At 32.4% G+C, this 18013-nt stretch overlaps 1 protein-coding gene across 1 annotated transcript in view; it reads right to left on the bottom strand.

Annotated features, from left to right (window-relative positions):
• Positions 1–10259: 10259 nt before the first annotated feature.
• LOC124366110 (5-hydroxytryptamine receptor) overlaps positions 10260–18013 on the bottom strand; it is a 417902-nt gene continuing 410148 nt past the window's right edge. The window contains exons 4-5 of the mRNA XM_046822376.1: positions 14810–14919; positions 10260–12213 (exon numbers count right to left, since the gene is read on the bottom strand). Of these exons, the coding sequence (XP_046678332.1) occupies positions 11157–12213; positions 14810–14919 (1167 nt within the window). The 3' untranslated portion in view covers positions 10260–11156. The remainder of the gene's footprint in view (positions 12214–14809; positions 14920–18013) is intronic.

The following is an 18013-nucleotide window of genomic DNA, read 5'->3' as shown; positions in this document are numbered from 1 at the left end:
TGGTAGATCGTGAAGGCCAATAACTTAATTGTGTCGTTTTTTTATGCGGTTTGGTTTTTCTCAGTAATGATTTTGAGCATAGCGTCTCATTCTTTATGGTTATGATCCTCCAATTCCGTAAACATCAGATAAAAGTTAATTAGAATTTATTGCTACGCAATACTCCTGGTTTTTGGTTATACGTATTAAGAGGTTAACATACAACATAACACAAAATATACATAACACTTCAAAAAATATAACGTATAACAATATTTATTTAACAAACAACACGTTTTTCGGTATATACCCAAAGTAATATAGATATAGAAAATATCGGTGCACTGTTAAAATTAATAATAGGTTAAAAATGTTAATAAAATATAGTTCCACTACACTTTTTTTTACACTTTTACTAACATGTTAATAAATACCAATTTATGTATATTAATAACCTTTGTGTCTCCTAATCAGTTACATCACTGTATGTGTTTTTTTTATTTCTGAAGAGATTTTAATATTTGTGGCAATAACATATTAATTAACTAATTGAATGAATGTGACAAATTTGGGTTCTACTATAAAAACTAACCAATTACCAACTAGTATGTGCAGGTACCATCAAGGGTTAGTGTTGTAGCAAATTTTATTCCCCAATGTATGTGAAACCGACATTGAGTTGACGTGCATGCCAATTGCATTTGTCCTTTCCTTGTTTCAAATACAACCGCTGGAAGTTTAAGTGCTCTATTCAATCAGAAAACTTATAAGCCCCTTTTAAAAGTTAGTAATAAACAAGTAACGGCATTTCTAATCTAAATAACACGCTTCTTGATTTACTGGACACTATTTAATGATCTTACATGACGCCATTAAAACACAAAATGACAAGCATCAAACAAGGTTTAGTAAAGTATATAACTGCAAACGACATTGCTATCTTATACATATGCTGTGATTTTCCAAAATGAATTTCCTTAAATGTAACAAGTAATGAGATTTTAGAAACCAAAAATATCATAAAAATAAGTTTCAACAATACAATAATTAGAGTTGAGTATTTAAATTTACCACTAAAATAAGCACGCTATTTTCCAAAATCTGCGAGTGTGAAAAATTTTTTTAATTCCACGGTTTTAAATTTTAGGATAACAACTATGAATAAAAACTATATTTTAGACTAAATCGTCAGAAAAGATGTCTTAATAAAAACAACTAGTAGAATCATAGAAGGCTATATTTATAAAACTATTAACTTCTTGCAACAGTGTTAAAGTTAGTTATTTATTTATAACTCAAGGAAAGAAATGTTGATGAAAGCAGAACATTTCCCGCCACCTGCGATAAAAAGCGCGGTTGATGCTTCAGTTATTCATCACTACGTGCCATCAGCGCTCTCTCGCTGCGACTCTGTTAAACTTGACAAAGCCTCGGCAAACTTTTACTCCGAACATATATTCTGGATTTAACTGAAGCAGTCAACTCTACTCCAAATATTTATTCATATTCCATTCACTTTCCAGCTATTTTAAGATTATCCATTAAAGTATACTTTAAAAATCAATTACAGGATCTTTTTTGGACATTTGTAATTTGTTATTAAGGAAACTATATCACAATACATTAATTAAAATAAACTCTGACCTCTAACAAAGTTTTCCAACTAACCTAACTATTCTAGGGTGAAATAAACTGATCGCTTGAATCATCATGTTCTGAAGAAGACATGCACTTACGTTAGGTAAGTACAGTAGGTAATTAAAGACTACTCAGTGACGTACATTTAAGATTTACCAGTGATATGTGTTATTAAGCGATACTATACAGATAGGCTACTTAAAATATAAACATCTGTAATAGTCCCTGAGCCTAGAACTGATCTGCTGTGAACAAGTATGCAACCAGGTTACACTTGATTCTATCGAAAGATTTTAGCTAAAGCATAAATCTATCATCTGCTTTGCTACTTTAGGTGGAGGATATGCATTGTTAATTATGATTTAGTAGTAAAATCAATCAGAAACATTACTAAATCAAATCAACTCAAGAGATACGTGTATATCACAAATGATAAGATATACAAGTAATAATTCAAAACAGAAAAGCCCATGTAGCCTAATATAAGGTAAACTAAATATGGAGGTCTAATATCTTTCACTTTTTCGTATTCTCGAACACTGTAGTATTCTTTTGAAATAAGTAAATTTTTAAGTTTATTCAAGAATTCACTGCGATCAGCAACACTTTTTCAAATAAAGAGCCAAAGATTAAAAAAAACAAAAGCTCTGATTTTCAAATAATTTTCTTTTGGTTAGCTAAGATAAGGTAATTTCTAGCCCTTAAATGGCAAATAACTGTCAGCCAACCTCTATACATACTATTGAAGAGTTGCTGTCGGTTTTCAATGGTTAAAATTTATTAAGAATTATACAAACTTAATATTCTTGAACCCATTTTTTCAAATCTTAAAAATTATATTCGTAGGCCAATCAAGAGCGCTAGTAATGAGATTGTTTTGGGTAGGGAAGTGGTCGGTATTATATCCTCCAAGACGCGCATCTTGACATCTATTTGACTGTTTAATGCAGTTAGTTTGTTGTATTTTTCCTGTGCGTATTTTTTCGACAAATCTCTGCGGGATTTTGTCTAATTAGCATTTTTATAGTCGATTTTCAATTTTCATAGGGTAAATGTGTTGTCAACTAATGTTAGCTCTCTTTTAAAGGGATTATTTTATTATTGTTATATAAACGGGAATTTAAAATATTTGGCCATAAATAATCAACGCAAGTTTTCAAAAGAGTACATGTTGTTGAAATAATTGATTTAGACAAGCTTTAAATTTCAATTATGGTTAAAGGGAAATTTAAATAGAAAAATAGTACACTGCAGTCAGAATAAATTTAGAATATCAAGCTTTAAAGTTTGTTGCACATATTTTTGTGTAATACAGTTATATTATAGTTTTCATTTTGAATCCAAAGCAACAGTAATAGGGTTTTTGTTTTTTTTATTGTTTTATTTACCTTCGATTTTAATAAATAAAAGTACATTTAATTTTCAAATAACTCAGACAATTTTAATTTTATGAGAAGGTTATTTAGTTCATTTTAGATTTTAGTCGAGAAGTTAACTTTAAATTACATTATAATATTTAAAGTAAGAATGCCTTTTTTGAAAATTAATTCAGAGTAAAAAGCGTGGGGTGCTTGATATATTAAATATTACAATCATTTTATCGGTAATTATCTTTGAGAGAAGACTTATGAAATGTAGTAAACTGCACCCCACGCTTTTTACTCTGAATTAATTTATTCTGTTAATAACTTAAATTTTATTTTGAGTTGATTGTCTATGAATGATTGTTTTGTCTTCTACTACCATAATATAAACTCTTTGTAATTAACAATTATTTTCAATTTTTTAGTTTGGTTAGCTATAAAAGCGTGTTTTTTTTAGTTTTTAAACTATTATTTATTTTAATAATTACAATGGTTGTGGTAGCAGTAGCAGAAAAGTTTAGGTCAAGTAGAGTCAACATTCGGAAGTGTGCCAAAAAGTAATTAAGTAAATTCGGTACATATAAAATGCTCTTTGTTTAAAGGTTATTTTTGACGATGGAAGGATTGTGAAGGAAACAGGATTTTTCCGGACATTTGCCATCGTTCAGTGAAACAAGAAAACAGTAACACTACGTTTCGAGATCTGCAATCTGATCTCTTCTTCAGTAAAGAACTAACCTAATACATAATTACAAACTAAGTTAAAATAAACAATCTTACTAAAGCGTTGTGGCACGCCTAAGTCAGGAATCACAACCTACATGTTGTTGTCAACTTCACTAACACTAAAGACATGCACTTAATACAAAACTATACAAAACACTAATCATTAAAAGTAAACTAACTACGGAAACAGGTCACAATGCGTCTTCACTCGTCTACTGACCACCTACGACTGACCAGAGGGACTAGCCAATGGCAATCGTGACGGCTGGCTAAAACAAGATGGCGGAAATACAAGGGAAGGGAACAGGAATGGGCCCTTTCGTTATTATTGGTTCATGCGAGATGAACTTCTTAAAAACCATATTGTGACTCCGCATTGGTTTATTACAAATATCCGATCCGTTTGATACTTTTGGTTTTCTCTTTAGTTCATTTTTTAGAATATGGCAACCAAAGCGGCCTAATCTCGACTGATGGTTGACTGATTGGTTGGTCTGCCAATTTAATGTATGTTGCCTCAATTAATTTCCTTTTGAAGAAATGTGGTTCCCGATGTATTATGTGGGCTTCATCCCAATTCATATGATGGTCTTCGGACCAACATGGTGTGCAATTTTTGACTTTTTCTGTGAAACCCTTTCTCGTGTTTTCTTTGTGTTCTTTTATCCTTACGTTTAGTGGTCTTTTTGTCTCGCCTATGTATTCCCTATTGCAGCTACATTTTATACTGTAAACACAGTTTTTTGGAATCCTGTGTGCCATTTTTTGGTTTTGTTTTTACGAGACTTTGTCTAAGAGTGTTGTGTGTTTTTAAACGCGGTTCTAATGTTGTACTTTCTACCTACTCTTCTAATTTTCTCCGATAATCCCGGCACATAAGGGATTGACATAAACGCAAATTTATCACAAATCTGTTTTTCTGACTCAGGAATGATTCTCTTCTGGTTCGTTTGCACTTATTAATTACTAATTGAGGGTATCCATTGCTTCTGAGATCCGATTCAATTTTCTTAAATTCTTCTTTTAGTCCATCTTTATCTGAGCACAAGCTCTTTGCTCTATCAAACAACGAGTAGGCTACTCCTTCTTTGACAGATTTTTGATGGTTGATTGATTGATAATTTAAAATATTTTCCTGTGTGTGTTATCTTTCGAAAAACAGTTGTCTTAAGGACATCCCTATCTCTTAATACACACACATCCAAAAAGGGAAGCTTGTTTTGGACTTCCACTTCCATTGTGAGGCGGATGGAAGGAGAAATACTATTAATGTGATTCAAAAATTATTTAATTCAATGTCTCCATGAGAAAAAATAACAAAGGTATCATCCACATACCTCCACCAAATCTTCGGTTTGAACTGAGCTGAAGCCAAAGCTTTTTCGCTCGAATTCCTCCATAAAGATATTGGCGAAAATAGGAGACAGTGGAGAACCCATTGCCATCCCCTCATCTTGACGGTAAATTTTACCCCTCTAACTCAAAATAATTGCATTGAGTGCATAGTTTCTAACAGTTCCATAATTACTGGCACGGGAAGTTTAGTTCTATCCTTTAATGTTTGGTCTTCTTTGAGGACGTGATTTAATAATTCCGAGAGTTTTCTGGAACTGGTACATTTGTAAATAGACTTTCGACATCAAAACTTACCAGTTTGTCAGTTTCAGTCAACTTTAGGGATTTTGACTTCTCTACGAAATCCCTGGAATTTTTGATGAAAGAGTCAGTTTTTTCCTGCCAATGGCGTTTAAGAATGTCCAAGAGGACTTTAGACAATTCCCTGCAAGGTGAATCACGAGAACTAATGATGGGCCGAAGAGGGATGGTAGGTTTGTGGATTTTGGGAAGGCCATACATATGGGGGATTTTTGAGTGGTGAGGAGTTAATTTAGATCTAAATTTATCTGAAAAAAATTCTTTATGTTTTCTTAAGGTGTTTGCTACTTTGCGTTCAAATGAATCAGTCGGGTCTTTATTTAAAACTGTATATTTGCCAGTATTTAAAAGTTTCCGCAATATTTTCTTTATACGCTACTGAGTCAAGTACCACAGTAGCGTTGCCTTTGTCGGCAGGTAAGATTTTGACCGTTGTCGTCTTTCCCAAGGATCGACCTGGCCTTTTTTCTCCTCTATTGTCAAATTGGGTTTTGTGGGAGGAATTTTTCTGAGTAAAAGACTGGCCTCACAACGAAACCGGTCACCACCTGTTCCTCAGGTAACTGTGAAACAGCCGACTCGATTCCAGTTACGAAATCCAGTGCCTTTACCGATTTTTGTGCCACAGAAAAGTTTAAACCCTTGGATAAGACTGATATTTCCGCTTCATTCAGGATTTTTGAAGAGAGGTTTATTACATTTTTATTATTTGCATCCGTATTCACGTTGCCATCCTTAGGCAAATCACATTTTTTTAGGCCTAATTTTTTCCAGTTTGGAGTTTTTCTTTTTCTTATCTGTTTCAGAAACTTTTATACATCTATATTTGATGCTTTCGAGAATGTTGTTGAATTCTGTACCGATCAGTGTTTTTAATTCAGTTTTTTTACACTCAATACTATTTTGGAGGAGGTATCTTTCACGATGATGATATGCAATTCTTTCTTTAAGTAAAGATTTAGAAGCAGAAGACAAAATTTTACTGGCTTTCCTACTATGAAAAGGAGTTTTTAGAGTTAACCCTATAGGCATAAGGTCTTCAACCTTACATTTATGCAAGAAAGTTAAATGATTAATGTGTTTAGTTAATTTAAGATGCAAGGTCTCAAGGTCTTTGATTTGTTTACTGGTTCCGGGTCCGTACCGAGAATCAATTCTTTGTTTAAAGGTTATTTTGACGATGGAAGGATTGTGAAGGAAACAGGATTTTTCCGGACATTTGCCATCGTTCAGTGAAACAAGAAAATCAGTTCCGTAGTTTACTTTTAATGATTAGTGTTTTGTATAGTTTTGTATTAAGTGCATGTCTTTAGTGTTAGTGAAGTTGACAACAACATGTAGGTTGTGATTCCTGACTTAGGCGTGCCACAACGCTTTAGTAAGATTGTTTATTTTAACTTAGTTTGTAATTATGTATTAGGGTTAGTTCTTTACCTGAAGAAGAGATCAGATTGCAGATCTCGAAACGTAGTGTTACTGTTTTCTTGTTCACTGAACGATGGCAAATGTCCGGAAAAATCCTGTTTCCTTCATATAAAATGCTTTTTTTAAACTTAAAGATAAAAAATAAATAAATATTTGCTATAAATTAATTTCCTAGTTTCCCTATTATATAGTAGTTATTTTAATAAAATTTGAATAGTGAATAACTTATTTTAAGTGTACTAGAGATGATATCAGTTGTACATTTTCTAGATTTACAAAGTTTTTAAGAGTATGTGGACAATGAAATCAAAGATTTGTGGGAGGTCAAAGATTTAGATCTAATTTGATGGTTAGGATAAGACTCTGATTTTTATCCATACAAACCCTATCAACGTGTTTAATCTGTCTCAAATAACGGCAGTGAATTAGAAATTTCAATGCTAATTTTGTCTTGTAGTCTTACACTAACTTATTTACCGATTTAAATTCAATATTTCAATCTCTACGTAGCACGTTTTTACTAGTCTTAAACGTATATTACTACCTTCCTACCAGCCTTAAAACAGTTTTTTACATAAAAATATAGTATTTTCTCCAAATATTCGTGTAGCTACAGTGAGTCATATGATCCATCCAGCTCAATCTCCACGAGATCGAAATGGGCAAATAATGTTTTTCTGAAAAAACTTAGCTTTAATCGTTTACCAACCACCCATGAAGAGCCGAGGCCTATATGAATCAATTTGATTTCTCAAGATTATATTGCTAAACAGTACCGTTTCTAAATATTAAAGTAAACTTTGAGGCATATCTTTGTATTGCTTTTCTGCTATTGCAAAAGAAGCTCCCAGAGTCAATATGAATATTTATTAATTTTTTTCGTTCACATCCGGGCCCTCGATATACGCGGGATCCACGCCTCGTGGCTTGTGAGGGTGTTGGGGAACTATTTATTTGTCGAGTTGCTTATCTGTTTCACGAGTTTAAACTAGAGCGCCATTCTGACTTGAACTTCTGAACGAGTAATACGTGGCATGCGCGGCTACTGACCCGACCGTCCCTTGACTGCTACTGAATAGTACCAAGTAAGTAAACTACTGATTGTTATTTCAATATGTTGATTCTTACCTTCTAATTATTTTAGTTCACCCAATTATCTTATTTAAAGTTATGGTTTGTCTCTTTTAAAGATTACTATAAATCGGGCAAAATTGTTGATGCCGTTTAATTTTTTTTTACCTTTTTGTCGTAGGTACTCTGAAGGAATTTGAATAAATAAATAAATAAATAAAAATATGTATATATATTTATTTATTTATTTATACTTTAGAAAAATATGAATAAATAAATATATTATAGCAAAGTAATATATTGAAGACCAAACAAGTAAGTTGAGGAGAGCACAAGTTGAATTAAAAGCTAATAGTGTAAACGGTATTTTGTTCTAATTAGTTGTTTTGAATAAATGTATTACAAGATACTTTTAATTTCAAATTTATTTATTTATTAAAAGTTTTCTAAAGTATTCAAATCTTATTTTCATTAAGTAATTTATTTTCAAGATCAAGTAAGGATTTATTTAATATTATTAGCACTGAATTTAATACTAATATAATTTTATACTTCATCTCTAGCTATAAAGTACATTCCTAGCAATATATTTGATCTTATTAAGGCAAAAACCATCCGGACCTTTATTGAAAATAACGGTCGTCCTCTTAGTGTAAAATCAAAGCAAACGACAAAGAATTTTGGTGACTCCATAAAAATGTCAATAACGAGTCTTCCTTGAACGAGAATATACTAAGTTGCCAGGACCAAGGTACCTGCAGTATAATTTATTTTACCAAGAGACCAATACATGGCCATTATAAATCATTTACAGTTGGCATATGACCATGATGTACCTGAGCCTAAAAAACCTCTACAAAGTGTTGTAAGGTAAACCGTCTTGTGATTCTATCAGAACCGGTTTATTCCTAAATGAACGACCTCAAACTATAGCTGTTGATGATTAAATGGTCACTTTTTAGGGCCATTGGCCTGCTAGGCATGTTAGTTAATCAAAGCCAAATGCATGCGGAATTAAAATCTTTGTTGCAGCTGCTCCAGGTGGGTTGCCGATTGATATATTCCTTTGCAATGGTAAAGATCCCAATGTTAATGATCCAACTTTAAGCCACTTTAATATTTGTGGCATGGTAGTTAATGCTCTTTCCGCAAGGAGTTTCAGTTTACATGGATAGGTACTTTACCTTTGAAGACCTTCCTTACTTGCTTCACTCTGAGTATAGCGCGTCAGAAACAAGGACATTTAAAAAATAAAGATCCTTCTGATATCAAACTTAAAAGAAAGGACCTGAAATTGCATCATCTTCATCGAAAATCTTTGCATTTTAGATTCCCTGAATGCTATTCTAATGGAGCACGTATACAGTGTGCTGAGTGGAAAGTAATTTTGTGCATACAAACCAGGAACTGCTTCAAACTGTATCAAGAACATTGAATTTTAGTGGTTTACTCATAATAATTATTTTTTTAGATATTTTTATTTTGAAACCAATTGTTGCATAAATTAAATCTTTTAGTACCTTTCTATCCTTTTCTACTCTAAAAATTTATTGAAATCGTAATAAAATATAAATAAATCGTGACAATATATTCGAAGCTAAGCAGGTTTTGTTAAATTGACATATTGTTCTTTGGAGAAGCTATTAGCTAAGCTATCAAACCTTGTATTATTTTTTCATCATTTTTAACACTATTTGTGACAAAATTTTAATATATTGTTAAAAGATACGTAGTAATTTTCTTTAAAATGACATAAAATGATTCAAATTTTTATATCCGATCAAGGGTTATATCGTTACTAAAAAGCCATACTTTACAAGATAAGTAGTCTTCTAGTAAAGTAGAGGAACTTTACTAGAAGACTTAAGAACGTTTATAAAATAGTATTAAGTATTGATATAAAGTAATAATTATTTCCCGCAAACATTTGTAACTAAACTGTTCTATGGAAAAGCTTCTTGCAATTTTATTGCTTGGTATTTATTTTTTTAAATATTTCCATAAACTTGGTTACTAAGCCTATTCTGCCCCTGAAACCGAAGTTAAATTAGGTGATTTATATTTTTAACTGACAAAATACACTTTTATGCCACAATTTTCGTTTTCTCACATTCAGTGGTTCAGTAGTAACATTTAAATTAAGACGTTTCTATATTTTACTTAAAATAACAATTTTATACATTTTCGTAATACAATTGTTATGATAATGCCATATTTATACTGGTAATTTTTCCCTTAAAATATAAATTGGTATATATTTAAAATTTTTATTATTCTCATTTGAAAAATGTTATGTAAAAATTGTAATCGATCTGTCATTAAGGTTGTTTTTAGTACAGCTTAATTATAAGGACAGTCAAAAATAAAGGTGTAAATCAGCAATACAAAAAACTTGTAGATACCAATTAATAACATTTTATTTTTACATTTTCAATACATATTACTTAATACGATATAATAATATATTACATGACGGTGTGCATCGTATGAGTCCGTGGGCATGGGCTTACTATTTCTGCGTCACCGATACATTATTAGTACACACACAATATACACATAATTGCTGAAAACACTAAATCATACACGCAATTTATATTATATGTACCCATAAGCATTCCGAACTTCAAATTAAACTTAGCTTAAAATCAGTTGTCCATTTCTAACAAGTTAAAACTTTAAAAGATGCAACGTCTTAATAAACTTTACAATATACAATAGTAATATACATCGTATTTACAGGTTTACGGTGAAAAATATGTGACAAAAGTTTAATTTCTTACAACATCCATATTCACAATATTTCAGATTTTTGCATAGTTAACTATAAGTATTTCATATTAGTAAGTAAGTATGTACTATAAGTTAAGAGTCATCGTATTATTACTTTTAATTGTGAGAAATCGGTAAATCGACTAATGCAGGTGATGAAGGTTAGGGACAGAGTAAATTGTGAATTCGGAAAGGTAAATTTTTATAGGTATAATAGCCTAGTAGTATTTGTGTAGTATATTTTCATAAGGGTAAGTACTCAATAGCTTACAGAGTTTCATAAAAAAACTTTCCGTTTCATAAAGCGTCCAATCATGTATTTCGTTATTTTGTTATTGCTTCAGTTAAACATTGAGTCTTACAGCACACTGATGTTTACTTTTACTACAGTAAAATAAATTTTCAAGTTTGCGTACTTTAATTTAAATAATTTTAGATCAAAACTGGTAATAAATTTCAATAATACTCTTTGTCGAATCCAAAAAAATTCAAATTAATAGAATTGGCTTTCAACTACTATCGAAAAGATTATCTCAGTTTCCTGCCTCGATTCCTTGTGTTACTGACGCCACAAAGGATTCTCTTGAAAGCCATTCGAAACTCTGGACTGAATATGGTGTAGATGACAGGGTTCAGTGTTGAGTTAAAATACCCAAGCCACAAGAAGAAACTGGCCAGATATGGATTGATGTAGCAGGACTCACAAAGAGGCATTAATAAAGCCATTATGAAAAAGGGTAACCAGCACACCACAAACGCGCCAGTGATTATGGCTAAGGTCTTCGCGGCCTTCTTTTCCCTCTTCGCTTCAAGATCTCTCGTTTTGTCTCTCTTGGGCGGGTGATTGGCTTTCTGAGTAGGAGTGGGCACTAGAGAGGCGGAAGAGTCTTTCATGTTGAGGAGGGTAGATTTGGACGGTTCAGAGGGTTGAGGAGCTGACCCGTTGTTGGTGGTGGCAGTTGCCTCTGAGGATTTCTCTGGGGAAAGGTTTGTAGGGGTGACTGCGGCGTGGTTGGCAGAAATCGTGAAAGCTGTGGTGGCCTCTGGAGCTTCGACATTGCTGGGTCTCCTAGAAACAGTGTCGTCCTCTACAGCATCCACAGTGGAACAGGTGGACTGCCCTTCTATTAGAACTAATGATGCTGCCAACCCCTCCGAAGTGCCCTTGCTCTCACCGGTCTTCATTCTTAGGAACCTCTTTTTTGACAGGAAATTCAACCCTTTGCTGGCCTTCTTGTCTGGTATGCCTCCGGGCTTCTTGCAGGACTCCAGGACAGCGGTTCTCTGCGCCCTACGTCTCCTGATCCTCTTCCGAGCTGTCTGGTATATCTTCCAGTATAGCACGAGTATCACCAGCAGCGGCACGTAAAAGGTGGAGAATGTCGCGAAGATCTGGTAGCCGATGTCTTGACTGATGAGGCATCGCTGTTGGATGTTAATGCGATCCAAGTAGTCGGGATCCTTCCAGCCAAACTGAGGCGCCAGGGAAACGATCAGCGCCACCGACCAGACGACCACGATCATTGCTATGATACGGCCACCATTTCGTGTGTGGATGTAGTCGATGTTTGTGACAGCCCAATATCTGAAATTAAATTATTCTCTTTATAATATAAGTTTTAATTAGTACTTAAAAACTAATCTAAGTAAAAAGTTACTACGCTTAAAATCTTAGAAATGTAAAGATAATATCATTATTAGTATTTATATAAGGCAATCAGATTCATGAATTATAAATACAATCTAATTCCTGCAAGTTTAAATGTTAATTACCTGGATAACTATAATATTAATGTGGGTTTTCTAAAAGGCTGACCCATCTTGGTATTCCTTTTATAGGGAAATATTCATATAAACCAGTGGGTTCAAAGTTTAGTAACAATTTTTTCTTTTCATTACTGCAATTAATTATTTTTAAAGTAAGTATCACACATATTTTTATGACACAGCAACATTTGACATAATTTTGCAAAATATATCCCAAGATATGGAAATTTTTAGATAACGAGATCGTCTAAAATAATTAGTAAATAATGTTTGGCTTAATCTACTTCCTTTCATTTTCCATTATTAAAAAGCATAGTTTCGCTGTGTGAGTTTATTAAACAATATTTATCTTTGTGTCAAAGCCTATCCGTTTTGTTGCCATAGAACTGAAAATCCATACTTAAGGGTAAAAAAATGTAAGGGGTCTAGTCTTATAGAGAATTTCCATTTGTGGAAAGCATGTAGGTATCAATCAAAAATATTATTTTAATATCTTAAATCAAACGTTGAAGCATAAATCCTAATGTCTATACAAACTTGGATTATTATAACTCATTACTCCATTTTCAAACGTTACATTATTTGTTTCGGTTTATCCTTAATAATTAAAAATAATCCAAAAACTTAAGGAATACACAATATATTTAGCTAAAGTATGAACCATACGGAGTCCTCACTCGTTTTTTTGTCAATTACGTTACGAAATTCCCTAAGATCGGAACACTAGAGTCCTTGTCAATAACACAAATAATACTTAGTAAATGCAATGATTTCTGTATCCTTGAACGCACTATCAACACCAGGATACTAAGAGAAGGGGACCACCAAAAGTTGAATACCCAACTTAGCCATCTGGTGATAGATGCGTAGATTTTCGCTAACACAATGAGCACTTTTGAATGCTACTGCCTGATTATATGGTCACTCTCATAGTAAACTGAAAATTGCAAAAAAACCATTATGCAAGAGGATGAGGGTTTCGGCTTGTTCTTCTCTGTGTGATAGAACAACAAATAACTGTTGTGCCGACTGCTGACTATGAAGAACGATTCCAAAGTTCATTTGACTCATTCATTCAAGAGACAGAACTATATGCCAAGCTCCGCCTATTTACTCTTAGTTCTTTTTCGTGTTCTATCATTTAAACATCATGTACTCTAAAATAAAAGAAAGTTGTTTCTATTTTAACTAGTGAAACATAGACAAATCGGTGTTCTCATTGTTTTATGAGATGCACAGTCTAGTGCACTAAGATTTTACAAAGCACAGCGAAGTAACTGAGTGTCTACCGTAACATAGTTATTGTGGAAAGGGGTGGTACAATATGAATTGTTGAGTTCTGCTTCATCGCGTTCCGCTTAGTCTGTGTGTGACAGTGTCACATTTTACAGACGTTGCAGTATAGAAGCAGAAGGTGAATGAAGCTGAACCCAATTCACATTGTGTAAAACCTTCCCAACATATCTTTTTTACGTTTATTCAAATAGGAAACTAAACATACGTAACTTAAATATAAAATACGTCCGAAAAAGTTTTCAATTTTTAAATAAGATATCAGTTTTATACAGAAAAGTTTTTGAAACAAATAAAACCAAATGTATATTTTATTAATTGCCAAATTTTCAATACACTTTTCCAATTGAACAGTACTCATGAACAGTAGAGTTTAATGAACCTCATTAATTCTTTGCTAAAAATCTTATTGTGTTAGAGGTACATCTTTGTTTTCAATTTTAATAATATTCATAATGTTAATCAGGGTTAACAGAAAGGAAATATTGCAATAGCAATTTCAGTTTAACTAGCGTATTATTCTATTCTAATAAATACTTGTATTTTCGTAGTTTTTAATTGTCTCCCAAAGTAATCTGTTGTTTTCTTAGGGCCTCATTACCATTTGATGGGATAAAAAAATGAATACATCTTATGATGTATAGTAACGATCCCGGTGGTTTTCCTTATAACAATCTTCATAAATATTGATAAATTTTTCGCACTTTTGTATTGTTTTTGGAAGAGCGTATTATGTATTCAAATGGTTTTCATTTGATTGTAAAATTTACAATTCTAAAATTTATATTATTGTTTAATGAGAGTTTGAATCCTTTATAAATATCCAATAAAAATATAAATAAAGTAAATATTTTATAAGATTATAGTAAAATTTACATGTTTCAAATGAGCCATCTTCCATAATTATACAACTGACACAAGCTTCTAAGAGTGCATGAGGGTCAGTATTGTTTTAATAGAGCATTTATATAGCTATGACCACTATAGTTTATACAAAATTGTAACTGAGCTTTATTACCAAATGTCTGTACCTGAAACTATATATTTATTATTATTATCAATGAAATATATAGCTAATTCGAACACAGATCACTGATGAGTCTTTGAGGGATTGAACGTACCGGTCAACCGCGATAGCGACCAAGTGCAGGATGGACGCCGTGCAGCATAGGACATCACTAGAGGTCCACATATCGCACAGCTCGGGGCCCAGGATCCATCCTTGACTGATCTGTAACATAGAATCTCCGTTATTTACTATGTTTACATGTGTTGTGTCATGGATATTACATAAATTCTTCACAGCGCGATGAACATATTTAACATAATACACATTTTGGAATACCTCGATCTGATCAGAACGCTTCTCATATTTGACTAGCATATATTGTCAGACCTCGCTAATAAAACATTGAAACGTCAATTTGTCACTCTTAACTGTGAAAATAATAACATAGTGTTTCACAATGCCAAATACTTTTATACGATCAATAGAGTCAAAGTCTATTAGACGGAGCTCTCATTTTGAATTCTACATTTTGAATTCAACGTCAAAATCATCCACGAAAAAAAGCCACCGCAAAATTTACCAAATTCGTACCGGAAGGTTAAATTAAGATGTACATTATTTTTTATTGTAAGAGGGCTGCAGATGATAAACTGTATTTTAATTTATCATATAAGTGAGGTTTAATAATGGCCTAATCAAATTCTTCAATATATGAGTGACCAAAAGGCAGAGTGGACTAACCCAGAAATTTTTATTTTTGAGTTGGCAATGCCATTTTAATCAAAAACATAGTGTTTATTACTCGAATGGACTGAGCCTTTTTGGTTGGGCTTAATATTATAATCAGTAAACTGAGTCTAGACTATCTCTTAATGAACAAATGTTAGTATTGAGGAAATGCAGAACGAACTAACCTTCAGTATTTATTTTCATACCTTCAGTACTGTTTTCGCACTTATGAAAATATCATGTTATACCAGTTGCGGTAGTTTACCTGAACTGTATAATGGGTTTTTTTCTGTTTATTTTTTTTTTCAAACAGTGTTGTTTAAAGCCGATAAAAACAGTAAAAAGATGTTTATTATCTGTGATGGTGACCTTATTAGGCAAGAACAAGAAAAATGATTACACCTGCGGAATATGCAGCAGATGTTAGGAATGAAGACTTTCAGTACATGAAAATTTTAAGAGGCCTTAAGGCAAACATTTTTTTAAGTTAAAGTAGCTGCACCAGTTAGCAGCTAAACGATTTATAGGTCTCCACATGGTAAAATATCTATGGATCCTCATATTAAAGCTTGCTTATTGTCAGTCCCAATTTACTTGGTACCAGCACTGATGCTACTAAATTGGCGAAAGATATATGGATGCATGGATCTCCAGGCTGTTACTATAACCGACTTACATAGTGTAACAACTGAAGCAGCTGAGACTTAAACATAAATTTTTAATCCAAGCCTGGTGTTGTAAGTAATAATAATATAGTTGCTTTAAAGGATTTATAAAGTGTTACGATAGAAAGGCGGAGTTTAGCTGCCCCAGACTAATGAGGCAAAAGAGTACTCATTGTCGGGGAAGAGTACTTATCTACAAATATAAAAACTTAAGCCAGCTACATCATATAATGTAAGCAATTGTTCCTTTCTATTGAAATTTCAAAAAGTTCCGATGAACGCTACTTGCAAATATTTGTAAATTTAGATAAAACTTTCACAACCTCAAATGAACACAAGTGTTTTTAGTAGGGTAAAGAAAAATGCAGAACAAGAAAGCTTGCTTCAATTTATTGCATTAGCATATGGGTATGCGTGCCCTTTCTATCCTATATAAATTTGTTAGTTAATTTTAATCAATAATACTATTAATATTAGGTTATTATTTTGTTTACTGTTTATACTGGAATCACAATATCAAGATATATGAATAATATCATACATATATTGATCTTGATATGGTTTTTTATGTATATATACAGAGTGAGTCAGAATATAGTAAAATATTTTAAGAACGTTATTTGTAGAGCTAAAAAAATAAGAAAAAAAAATGTTATATAAAGGTAGGTCCGAAAACATTAGTGAGTAATGGCTGGCAAAAGATTCTGATTTGTTTTCAGTTCACCTGGTGTAATTAAGTGTTTCTGAAATGTTTTGTTCTTAATTTTCAACTCAAATAAGGTGGATTTATAAGGAAAACCAACTGAAAAATCAAATAAAAACCATTCTAGAGGTTGCAGTGTGAAACATATTTTGAGAACAAGTATGGAATTTGCCAAAAATGTAATAAAAAATATTTTACCGTCATAAATGTTTGATGTCCAATAACATTTGAAATGACCAATAAACAAATTGTTTTTCCTAATACAGATTGTATAGAATTTAATTCTGAAAACAAAAATAATAAGCAAAGTTAACTTAATGTGTAAAAAAAGTTATGACATTGACTCCTCACTTATTACACTACACGGCAAACTTTTTGCTGTTTTATAATAAGGAATGAGTATCTGATTGGTAACAGCTGGTAATAATTAATCATTTAAAAAACAGGAGTGTAAACATTTTAAATAATAAACAATTAGCTGGACATTTATTATTTATATGGCATATGTCACCTAATTGTTGAACAGAACAACAAACTGTAAAGATACTGTGTATTTGTGTTAAGTATTTTAACCAGTTATTGTCATCCATTTTATTAGTCATTTTTGTGTTGTGTGTTTCAATTATTAAAAATAGAAGGTAATTTACTAATGTGTATTCAAACTCTGAATTAGCAGACATGCATTTAATGTATGGTTTGGGACGCTGCAGCAAGACGTCTGTATCAAGAGACTTTCCTAACCGCAGGTGTCCAAGCGCAAGATTTTTTGCCACTATTCATCAACGCCTATCTGAAACAGGTTCTTTGAAGTCTTCGGAGCATAGTAGCGTTTTATAATAAGGAATGAGTATCTGATTGGTAACAGCTGGTAAAAAACAAAACATATTTATAGTTCAACATTTTATTTTTAAATACAATAAACATATCTACAATCGCTTTAAGCCTCACCGGAAGATTAAAGATGATGCTCAAAATGACCTCTGTTGTTGAAAATGCATGCGTTTCATGCGTCTTCTCATCGAGTTTTTGACCCGTTCAAAAACTCCAGGTGTCTGCTTAATGGTTTCTATTCCATTATAAATGTTTAATCGGAGTTCTTCAATGGTATCTATTGGGGAAGAGTAAACTAATGTTTTTAAATATCCCCAAAGGTGAAAGTCCAAAGGATTTAAGTCCGATAATCTTGCTAGCATGAAACTGGTCCACCTCGGCCTATCCA

Source organism: Homalodisca vitripennis, chromosome 7, assembly GCF_021130785.1.
Source record: "Homalodisca vitripennis isolate AUS2020 chromosome 7, UT_GWSS_2.1, whole genome shotgun sequence".
Classification (NCBI taxonomy): Eukaryota; Metazoa; Arthropoda; class Insecta; order Hemiptera; family Cicadellidae; genus Homalodisca; species Homalodisca vitripennis.
Note: the sequence above shows the minus strand (reverse complement) of the source record. Positions and strands in the feature narration are given on the sequence as shown.